The 12,696-nt window shown below is 34.5% G+C and overlaps 1 protein-coding gene across 1 annotated transcript; it reads right to left on the bottom strand.

Moving 5' to 3' along the window:
- Positions 1 to 8,135: 8,135 nt before the first annotated feature.
- Positions 8,136 to 9,946, bottom strand: LOC110748078 (coniferyl alcohol acyltransferase-like). The gene is made up of 2 exons (XM_088250084.1): positions 9,486 to 9,946; positions 8,136 to 9,285 (listed from the first exon to the last, which is right to left on the bottom strand). Exons 1-2 carry the CDS (start codon positions 9,891 to 9,893, stop codon positions 8,311 to 8,313), a joined length of 1,383 nt encoding a protein of 460 aa, XP_088106210.1. The 5' UTR covers positions 9,894 to 9,946; the 3' UTR covers positions 8,136 to 8,310.
- Positions 9,947 to 12,696: the final 2,750 nt, after the last annotated feature.

The following is a 12,696-nucleotide window of genomic DNA, read 5'->3' on the forward strand; positions in this document are numbered from 1 at the left end:
CTCTCTCTGTCTCTCTACTTGTCTGCTAAAAATTCAATTAGTTTCTTAATTCCCTTCATAAGCGAAACCAGAATTGAAACACCGTGCAAACATTAAGGTCTACATAGTAAGGTTTTGATAATAAAGTACCAAGCAAAACGACTACTGTTATGCAGGGGCTAAAGTGTAATTTCATACTAAGCATTTTCTTGAAACTATATATTTAGTCAATAGAATATACTTATGATTATTATGATTATTATTATTAACTGAAAAGTTTCTTCTATTTGGCGGTTGACGACAGTGACCACAAGCCATAGCAATCATGAGCATAGAATAGTTACCAGTGAAAGCTGCTTAATTAACATCTTCTCCTTATACTAATCTCTATATTAATCTAATCAAGATATAAAATTCTTATCTTCATAGAGGTAGGTTTTGCTCCTCATGGAGTTAGCATTGACCTAATCTAGTGACGCAAAATATTATGTAGTGAAAAGTCTGGAGTTGTTAAGCTGATGTATATATTTAATCCTTTCTGTTGGCCTTCCACAACCACAGTAGCAAGTTAGCAACCCAACATTATTAGGGACCTCTTTTTTTCTTTTTGTATATTTTATTTATTTATTTATTATATGATTTTTTTTTTCTATTGATGGAAATCTTGCTTCACTCTTCTATGACACAAAATGGGATATGTATTGTAAAATGTGGGTTGGTTTTTTTTGTCTTTTTTAAATGAAAAAATTATGGAATTGCATTCATAATTCAGCCATAAGATGCAAAAAGGACTACTACAAACTAACCACAAATGGACATTATAATAACGGAGCAATCTAACATCAAAATTAAGACAATTTGGGGCTCTTTCACTAATGATCACGCAGCATCGAAGAAACTCTGGCATAGGTATCCAACTAAAAGTGCAAACTCTAGCATATGTATCCCAACTAAGAGTGTAAAATGTGAGTTGGTTAGGTGAATTTAATTAAGAGATTATGTGATGTAATTTATGGGTTTGGTCTTTCTAATGTCATACCAACTGTGATAAGAGTGGTTGGCTGATAATAGGTAAACTACTTGGGCCCCTCCTAAGTACCTTTAATTTTATCTTATTGGTTATTACTATTTTTTTTTTAATATAAGTGTTAGTCTAAATTAGAAGGGGATCAGGTTTTCTCACACACGGTTCGAATATAAGACCACTAATTTGCAAATCAAGACCAATTTTCACTAGGTTGGACCTCATTGGCTATTAATTATTAATACTTAAAATGGTTTATTGGATGAATTTTTAATTTGGACCAAAAAAACCCAAATAGAAAAATAAACCTATATGATGCTATTAGTTTAACCTTCAGTACCACAAAGTCTCCTATGTTTCCATAGGTTGTGATGTGACGGCCAAATGATAACAAAAAATCCACTTTGTTCCATATTCTCTTTCGATCCTTTTCAAATTTTGTCACTGGACGTAATTACCCTTGTTTTTTTAAAAAATAAAAAATAAAAAAAGCAACCCCTTTGAGCTTCTGGTAAAAAAAAAGTTTGATTAGCATTCAGAAAAGTTATGCTCATATCACTTTTGTTTTTTTGGTGAAAAAAAGTTTAGGGGCCTCTTTGAGAACTTACTGAGGGGGTCTTAAGTTTAGTATATTTTTTAGTTTTTACAAATTATCTATTAAGATGGGTTGTTGTCAACGAGACTCGAACTTAAGTCTTGATAACGAAGAGAACGATCCTCATCAACTCAACCAACCCTCATTGACTAAAAAAAAATCACTTTAATTAGCTTCATATGTTAGTATTAAAAACGTTATTACAAATTAACCTGATTTGATTTAAGGAAGTGCATGGTACTTGACCACCAATTGACTAGGCTCTTATTCATGCTTGTAGTTCTCTCCTTTTTTCAAGCTTAGTGAGGGTGGTGCATGATGAGGCATCTTTACATTTCCTCTCGAGTTAGATTCTCCAAAGAAAAAGTAGAAACGGGTGTGGTTTTGCTTTGTAGAAATAACAAAGGTGGCCAATTTGCTTTTAGGATTGCCTTTCGCTAATTTGGTTTTTATCAATTATCAAACTTTTTTCGACCAACAAAAGAATTATCAAACTCTTTCTTTTGTTCTTTTCATTTATAAGTATTAGGAATTTTTACTCTGCTAAGGGAGCTATCAATTTGAGGACAGGCATAGATTTTGTAAGAAAAAATAATAATAATAAAAAAGAATTTACAATCAGCAGGATTGAAGTAGGTTCTTATAAATAAGCCCATTTTAAGATGACATATTATAGAAAAACTCATATAAAGCCTATTTGGAGAGAAAAACTCAAAACTAGCCACTTGTCATTTTTTTAATTGGTTCTTCGTGTGTTAAAATTTTCTAAGAACCAATTAAAAAAGGCTTATTTGTGTCGAGAGCAGGTACCACAGAGGTGGCCTCCCCCTTCCCCCTGCTTGACAACCTAGGTTCGAAACCCCAAGGGGTTTCTTTCCTCCCAATATAACCCAAAAAAAAAAAGGCTTATTTGTTGAAATGCCCCATGTGGTTTCCAAATAGTCTCGGTTTGCCCCATGACGAATGAAATTACTCAATCTCCCCCTTGAACTTCCATTATGCGACGAAGATTGCCCATTTCGTTAGTTTTCATATAAATCGTTAAATCAGCTGACCCGGCATGGATATTTTGGTAAATTTAACTATGAAAAATTAAAAATTAAAAAATTTAAAAATATATATATATAAATAATAAAAAATTAGGAATAACTTTTTAAGAATACCCAGTAGCCCCTCCCAACTCCCAAGTTTGACGGTAACGTCAAACCTCTCATCTTCTCTCTCTCTCTCTCTCTCTCTCTCTCTCTCTCTCTCTCTCTCCCTCCTCTCTTCCCTTGCAACTCAGATGGGCGGAACCAAGGCAAGGGCTGCCCTTGGCTGTAACCCAGGGAAGGTTTGGGAAAAAAACAAATTAAATATACATATAGCCTAACATTTTAACTAAAAATAAATACAATTTCAACACCAATAGGCATAGTCAGAGGTCTAGGTCTTCCACATTTGTATTTGGTGTCGAAGTTTGTCCCAACATCAATTTAAAAAAATTTCTATTAATTTATCTCCAAAAGAGAATCATTTTTCTAAATGAAATTCATCCTTTCGCGAATAATATGGCTCTAATTTCTTTTTCTTTTTTTTCTTTTTCTTGTGTTTACAATTAGCATGATTTATATGTTTTGATATATACTTTTATTTCTAGAAAAACTATAGAAAATGTAAGTACAAAAAAAAAAATTATCATTATATTTTAAGCTACTAACTTTAGCTAGTCCACCCATTGAAAAATTTCTAGTTTCGCTCTTGCTGGAGGATAGAGTGACGCCAGGGAAATATCTCCCCCAAATTGTACTATGTTCTTCCACAAAACCGAAGCCAACCCAAAGTTCCCATTTAAAAAATTTACAGAACTCTCTAATAAATAACTCAATAAAATTAAAAATAAAAAGGGAGAGAAATCAATAGCTACTGTGTGGGTGATGAATAATGGGTGATTGAAGAGGAAAAGAGGAAGGGGTGTGTGGGTGATGATGATGGAGGAGGAGTGATTGGAAAGAGAACGGGGAATGAAGGAGAGAGAGCCGGTGAAAAGGAGAGAGACGATCCTGATGACGATGGAGGAGGGGAAGGTGACGAGGAGGATAAAGGATGGCAGTCAACGTTGACGCCGAGGTCGACTGTTGTGGTGAGTAGCAGGGATCGGAAAGAAAAAGGGGTTGGGAAGGACTGTTGGGTTTTTAAATTTTTTTAAAAAGTCAATTTTTAAAAAATATTTAAAATAATTTCTCCAAAGAAAAAATATTTATTTTAAAACTACCTATGCCACGTCAGCTGATTTAACAATTTTTATCTGAAAACTAACGGAATGAGGCAACCTTGGTTATGGAATGGAAGTTGAGAGGGGAAATGAGTCATTTAAAACATCATGGGACAAACTGAGATTATTTTGAAACCACAGGGGGCATCTGAACAAATAAGTCATTAGAAAATGACAAGTGGTTAATTTAGGGGTTTTCTCTCCAAATAGACTTTATAAATTTTTTTTTACAATATGTTATGTTAGAATGAACGTCGTAGTTGTGGAAGGAAAATGCTAGGCTTATCACATTTTTCATACCACATTCATACCACCTCTCTAATAGAGTTGGGCCCCATTGTATTGGTGGGCTCCACCTCTATTAGAGAGGTGGTATGAATGTGGTATGAAAAATGTGGTAAGCCTAGTATTACCCTTTGTAGAAAGCCCGAAGAAAATGTCATAATCTTTTTTGGTCAATGAAGGAATGTCATGATTGTGGAAGGGTGATAAAGATGGAGAAGAGTTGGAGGTAAAAAAAATCAACACGTTTGAAAGTGTATTTGGACTGTGTGCACAAATATGTACAAGGCCCCTGGTCCCCGTGGACTAGGTGAACGTGATTGTCAGTTAGGTTTGGGTGCCCTTGGTCCCCGTGCATGCTGGGTTTTTAAGTCTTTTTATAAAGTCAATTTTTTTAAAAACATTTAAAATAATTTCTCCAATGTTGTGGTCTTTTTTGGTCAATGAAGAAATGTCGTGATTGTGGAAGGGTGATAAAGATGGAGATGAGTTGGAGAAAAATAAAAACGTATCAAAGTGTATTTGGACTGTGTACACAAATATGTACACGGCCCCTGGTACCCATGGATTAGGTGAACGAAACTGACAATTAGGTTTGGGTGCATGCACATGCAAAACTAAATAAAAGCAAAAACAAAAACAACTTTCTTGAATTTATGATTGCAAATATGTTAAAACAAGTACTTGCCCTGTCTTTTCTATTTTCCAATGAAGTAATGACTTCGAACTTAATAAAAAGGCTTATTATCACAAAAGGTCCCTAAAGTTTACGAAACTATCAGATTGCATCCTTAATGTTTTTTTGTGTCACTTATGGTCCTCAAGGTTAGTATGTGTGATCACAAATGGTCCTTGCCGTTAGGTTCCGTCAAAAACTCCGTTAGTTTGCTGACGTGGTATATATACATATCACAAAACATCCCTGAGGTTAACACATCTATCACAAATGGTCCCTGCAATTTTTTTTAATTTTTTAATTTCAAATTCATAAAATTTTGTTTTTGTTTTTTATAATATTTAAAAATATATATTGTATTTTAAATACATATGATACTATATTTTTGAAGATGAGGTCTCCACATATATGCCACACCAACAAACTAATGAAGTTTTTTAAAAAAAATAATCTAAAATTCATAAAATTTAAAAATGAAAAAACCATTTATATAAGGATTTTAACCTTGAGGACCATTTATAAACCCTAAACCCTTGATTTTTTTCATTTTTAAATTTTATGAATTTTAAATTAATTTTTAAAAACTCCATTAGTTTGTTGATGTGACATATATGTGGAGCCCACATCTAAAATAATATAGTATCATGTGTATTTAAAATACAAAGTATATTTTAAAATAATTTAAAATTCATAAGATTTAAAAAAGAAAACCAAAATTTTATGAATTTTAAATGAAAAAAATTAAAAAAATTTGCAAGGACCATTTGTGATAGATGTGTAAACCTCATGGATGTTTTGTGATATATATATATGCCACATCAGCAAACTAACAGAGTTTTTGACGGAACCTAACGGCAGGGACCATTTGTGATTACACATACTAACCTTGAGGACCACCAATGACACAAAAAAACATTAAGGATGCAATCTGATAGTTTCCTAAACCTTAAGGACCTTTTGTGATAATAAGCCTAATAAAAAAATATGACTGACTCTTTCAGTGAAGATATTGACAAAGATCAATTTCGGTTATATATAGATATTATTATTATGTGGACTTCGTATATTTTGTACCACTTCTCTTTGTTTTTTTATATATGTTTATTATGGCATTCACACGGTAATAAAGTGTGAACGCTACTATATATATATATATAGTTATTCTCATATTCGGATGTTCGCACGTTATTATTGTGTGGATGCCACTGTAAACAAGAAGGAAAGTAGGGAGGGATAATAGAAAATACAAGGACGTCCGCACGATAATAACATCCGGATATTTGCATAGGAGAATTTTTGTGTACAGTTATTATATATATATTGCAAACCAAAGTAAAAGTAGAAAAGAGCAACTTTTTCTTGAATTAATTATTGCTTGTTTTTTGTTTTTTGTTTTTAAAAAAGAAGTTAAAAACAAGTAATTACTCTTTCTTTCTTTTTTTCCAATAAACTAATTTCTTTGAGCTTAGTGTTAAAGATCACTTTCGGCATATGACAAGGATCACTTTCGGCATGTGTATATGTTACCTCTAACGTTAAAAACGTTATTAACACTTTGATTTATTAGGGAAGTGCAAGGCACTTGGGTAATTACTTTCGGACGCGTGCATGATCTAAATTGAAAAGGAGCAACTTTCTTCAATTAATAAAACAAGTTGGCTTTTGTCACAAAACAGAAAGAAAGTGAGATTGAATGTAAAAACAAGAAGTAAGAAGAAAAAGAAGGAGAATTTGGCAAGTACTTTCTAAAAGCGGAATCAAGAATTTTCATAAGTTCCTCGTTTATTATTTGCGAATGATTTAGCTGATTTTCATAAGAAATTTAACATCAAGTTTCTATTTTTCAAAAAAATTTACACTCTAGAATCTAGAAGGCGGTTTTCAAACGATCTCACATGCAGGTCAATGACAAAGAATTAAGGATTTCGACCAAAAAAAGGATTAAGGATTGGTATATAGGCCTTTCCCAGGGTAGAAAAAGATGCAATGAATTGACGACAAGCACAAGGCCTTGCACGCATTTTACTTGCTGACTTGAATGACTATTTGCTTAAAGAAAAGTAGACTTTTAGTACCTTAGCAACTATTATGTTATTTTGTAGACATTATTGGACGCTTATTTCGTCATTCTCTATCCTCTAGAATTCTTCAGGTAATGACTTTCCCATCATTCTCTTTCTTCTAAAGCTTTACATTTGTCTGATTTTTTTTCTTCTCCATCCCTAGCTTTGTTTTTTGCTCTTTTTTTTTTACTGCTTATTTTTTGGGTTGTTACAATTATACATGGATTATGACTCTTGAAGAAAAGGCTTGAGGATAACACCCCACCCACCCACCCACACACAATGAACTTCAAGCAAATTGTCTTTTGCCATATATTTTTTAATGTTATTATTAATCAAAATGAATACAAGCTAAATCTTGTAAGCCATTAAGATGTTAGAGAGAGAGAGAGAGAGAGAGCCACACAGAGTTAGACCAACCAAACCTTAGAGACAGTTTTTCTATTTTCTCTTCAATATTGGTTGCTTATTGTGACAGTTTTTCTATGTCCTGGGAGAATATGCTCGGTTGGTGTAGATGACAAGACAAGGGGAAGGTGAGAGAACGCTCGGTTGGTGTAGACGACAATGACAAGGGGAAGGTAATGGTGAGGTTTCGCATGATATTAATTGAGAAGTGAGAAAATGATAAGAAAACAAAAGGGAGAAAGATTATGGAGTGATTTTCGGGATTATCATAACTAATAAAGAAAAATGAAATTTACTTGGCATTAGAGATTTAATTTAATTTAAGTAATTTATGTCAAAATTTTGTGTCAAAATTTAATCTAATGGTTGAAATTTTGTGTCAAAATTTATGTCAAAAACATAGTCCCACGGAAACCTTCTATCGATGGATTCTTAAAATAATTTTATTTGAGGGACACCCTTTAAGGTTCCCCATAATTTTTTTTTTTTTAACGATTCAAATGGTCTATTTTTCAAGTATTCATTCATAGACTAATGTGGTACTTAAAAAAAAAGACTATAATAACAATCATCTAATTGAATGGTCAAATGGTTTCAAATTCAAGTGATGTTTTGCATAGATTATTTTTGTAAGAATATCTAAAAATTAGACGATTTTGATTATTAAAATACAATGTTTAATGTAACTTGTCGAGATACTAGAAAAAGTCATGGGCCGTCGTGCTCAGTAACAATATCCAAATTTACTAACAAAATGTAGGTGGCATAATATCCCCAAAAAAAAAAGCAAGATTTGCTTTTATTTGAGTTGTACGAAAAGTAGAATGAGATTGATATGACTAATGAACACTCACTTAAAGAGTAAGTAGGCGTAACACTTGGATATATGATAATTGGCTAACATATGATAATGATATGAACCATATGCAGCAATCATGTTTTTGATACAACCATGACATACATATATAACGTTGCAGCAATCATGCTACTATTAAAGATAATGACATAGCTAGCTAGCTAATCTAATATTCAAATTTGACTAAGATAATCAAAAGTCAAGGGTTTAAACACATGAGCAGCCTCTCTCTCTATGAACTCCAACTGCTCTTTGAAGATGTGCATGTACACAATCCAGTCACCTTTCCTAGCCGGACTCGGCATTGGCATCACATACCCGGCATTGCCGCCCCACGGGAAATGGTACGACCCGAAAACCGGCAGCCCCCACCCAAAATCCACCTTCAAAACTGGAAATCTTTGCCCCGATGACACGACAAAAGCGGGCCCCTCTTCACTCCCACTGCAGTATATCTTGGCCAAGGCTGGCACCGGTCTATGAGCCTCAACCCAATCTATTAACCCCAAAAAATGCTCCTTTGTTACAGCACATTTCAAAAAATCATGGACTTCATCAGCTACCCAATTCAACGACTTTTCAACTAGGTCTTCCACTTTTTCCCCCCCAAATGGAATGGATAGCACATTTCCAAAGTAGGTAGCCATATGTGAGGCTTGGTGACTTTGGTAATTTCCTCGCTCACTTAATCTTGTTCGTCCATCAACAACAATGCCCATTTTGCATAACTTTTGGGCACAACCAATTTTAGTGTCAGATTTAGCCACCATCTTCCACAAGAATGCACAAAACGACTCGAGCTTGGTCCTTTTGAACCCATTGGAGCTTGCAAGGGCTTGCAGATTATCAAGTTGCTCTGCTGTGACGTAGTATATGCGGCTGATGAGATGGTCTTGGTCAACATCAGTGTCATTTTTGGGAGGTGGCAGAGCTGTGATGGGCACGTACATGTCGTTTAGGGAGGGATCAATGTGACCAGGACGACGAGGGTTGAGCAAAGAACGACGAAAAGTTGGTAGCAGAGAGAGTGATTTTGACTGAGCCATCTCAGCCCATGAGACCAGAAACATGTTGGTCGAGTAGGCATCTGCTATGCGATGATCAAACGTGCATGCCAGCACCATTCCTCCACACTTGAGCTCAGTTGCCTGCAATTCATTTTGTTTCCTTAGTGTTAGGATATTTTGTTATAACGTAAATATGATTTTAACTAAGGTTTTGTGTTTGCAATTAATGAGTCAAGTTTTTCTCGTGGCATTCGATATAACTAAGGTTCCCAAAGTCAAGTTCTAGCTGGTCCAGATTTTATCTATGTCGACATAAATGACCTATCTAGAGAGACAGATACCTGGACAGCCAGCACCCCATGCTTCTTCTTGGGAACCAATTTGCCCTCTATGCTCTCATCAGGGTCATAAAGGTTAAGGTCTTTAAGCTCAACATCTGCAAAGGCTTCGAAAAAATCGACACCACGGTTGTTGCACAAGATCTCAGGCTCCCCAACAGAGTTTTGCACCACCTCACCAGAGAAGGCATAGAAAGTGACCAAAGCTTGGGCCATGGCCTTTCTCAGAACCCCAACCATAGACCAGAAGCTCATGCTCTGCTCATTTTTGTAGCAGAAAAACACCCCCACGTCCACAGGAGGCAGAAGCAAGTCAAGGTTGGAGAGTGGCAGCCAATGCTCTTGCAATGGCAAGGCAGCAGCCACCACTTCCTGCTTGCTCATGGTCACCTTGAACTCTCCTCTCTCCATGTTTGATTATTTGATTGCTATGTGGTTTGATATTTTTGTGAGCAAGACAGGAAGAGAGGGAGGCAATTTATAAGCAGCCAATATGCTCAAGACGTCTAAAACGAGAATTTTCTAGCAAGACTAGCTAGCCAACTACCCTCCTATGGGGATTAAAAGGACAATAAAAGCCCTCAAAACCTGGAAGATGTTTTGGTATTGTGCGGCGGAAAAATGGTTTCAAATTTGTATTGTTATGGCTTGGATTTTTTCAAGCATTATCTCTTTTTGATTATTTTGAGTTTGCAATCTTAGTTGGGATGCCTATGCAAAGGTTTCTTGGATTATATGTGATCGTTAGTAGAAGCGCACCAAATTATCTTAATTTTGATGTTAGACCGCTCTATTATTGTAATGACTCTTTATGACTAATTTGTATTGACCATTTATGACTAATGACTTTTTTAGTTGGATTATGAATACAATCTTAAAATTTCTCAACTATAAAAATTGAATTTCTCATACACACAAAACACGTTTGGTACTCACACAAACACAACACGTTTTGTACTCACACACTTCATACTCAGAAACAAGGACAAAGTGTTTGAGTAATGGGACCTTGAGTCAATGTGCTGTCGATGCTTGCTTTAGCAAATTGGTCCTCGAGGACTCTGGCGTGGGGATTTTATCCCGCTCCGGTCCCACTGAAATGTGCGCCTCGTGTGTGCATGTATAAGGATATAACCTTATTTGTGACCAACGTTGCGGAGTACACTACAGATTTTATTTCAACAATCCGAATTGTATGTTTTTAAATGTTCATTCATATAGTTAGTTAAATTGAAAATTATTAAGATATTTAATTATGATTAACAAAATAGACGAAAATAATGTTTCAAGAAAATATTAAAATAATAACCATTTAATTGAGTGATTAAATCGAATTCAAGTGAATTTTTGCATAAATAATATATGAGAAAATACTTAATGAATAGACAATTCGGATCATCAAAATATAATGTACGATGAACTCTATAAAGATTCACTGTATTATAATGATGTAGTTGATCGTTTATAGAAATAACATCTATAGCAAATTTGGCATAAGTCCAAATAATTTGACACCAAGCTTTTAGCAGTACGGAAAGGAGAAGGGGTAGCACTGCACATGCATGCGTCAAGGTAAAAGTAGCCATTGATGTTGTCACTTCACTTTCATGAATTTCCACTCCACTAGTTAACCTTGGTGCGTCCATCAACAAGCAATGCCCATTTTTCCACAGTTCTACAACCAACCATAAAATAGGTACTAATTTTTGCTAAAAAAAAGGACAGTTGTGAAACAAATTGGTTCACATAATGGGATAATTAACATTGTGAGCAATTTAAACCCCTCAACAAGAAAATATGGCTTAGGCCAATTGGTCAGGGTAGTGAGTTCATCCATTTGCACCCAAGTTCGAGTCCCTTTCCGTGTAAATTAAATTAATTTAAAATAATTTAGATTATCGCTTGTACTTCAAAAAAAGAAACCTCCTAACTAACTAGAGATACAACCAACATTATACCATATGTTAGTTATGCTAATTTGTGATACTAGGAAAATCAATGCATAAATTTGGGTAACTTAGTATATTAAAGGGATGATATTATTATTATTATTAGAGGATAATGTCGCATAATTTGGTTTTTAGGTAATAATCAATGCCGATATTTGGCGTTCCCGCATTGTGTGTGCTCATCACCAAGAATGTGTCCATTTTTGCAAAATTTTTATAACTAAGAAAACTCTAACAAACACAAGACTAATCATATGCTTATACTGACCAAATAGGGTCAAACAACAGAGTATGACATGTACCTAACACGAGCGTTGCTAAAATTGTGATACTAGGAAAATTAATGCATAAAATTAGGTAACTTAGTATAGTAAAGGGATGATATTATTATTATTATTATTATTAGGTATATTAGAGGGTAATGTCGCATAATTTGGTTTTCATGTAATAATCAATGCCGATATTTGGCATTCCCGCATTGTGTGCTTTTATCAACAAGAATGTGTCCATTTTTGCATAGTTTTTACAACCGAGAAAACTCTAACAAACACAAGACTAATCATATGTTTATAGTGATCAAATAGGGTCAAACAACATAGTATGACATGTACCTAACACAAGCGGTGCTAAATTTGTGATACTAGGAAAATTAATGCATAAAATTAGGTAACTTAGTATAGTAAAGGGATGATATTATTATTATTATTATTATTATTATTATTAGTTATATTAGAGGGTAATGTTGCATAATTTGGTTTTTATGTAATAATCAATGCCGATATTTGGCATTCCCGCATTGTGTGCTTTTATTAACAAGAATGTGTTCATTTTTGCTTAGTTTTTACAACCGAGAAAACTTTAACAAACACAAGACTAATCATATGTTTATAGTAATAAAATCGGGTCAAACAACATAGCATACATGTACCTAACACGAGCGGTGCTAAAATTAGTCCCTCACAATATATCGAAGGTCAGAATTCACCCATTCCGGTACAACTAACCAAGGACGGATCTACACTTGGGCTGGAGTGGGCTCCAGCCCATTCATGATTTAGTAAATAGGCTTAAAGGTGCAGTCTAACTTAGGAATTTTAGAAACCATCATACCCCTCTATACATAAGTCAGCCTATCACTCTATAAAAAAAGAAGGCTACCCACTTAGCCATCTTTACACACAAGGAGTGAATAAGGAATCCACTAAGCCCAAAAACACCAACGAAAATAATAGAACAAAAGCCTCCAACCATCTGACCCAAAAAAA

Source organism: Prunus avium, chromosome 3, assembly GCF_965620075.1.
Source record: "Prunus avium chromosome 3, drPruAviu1.hap1.1, whole genome shotgun sequence".
NCBI lineage: Eukaryota > Viridiplantae > Streptophyta > Magnoliopsida > Rosales > Rosaceae > Prunus > Prunus avium.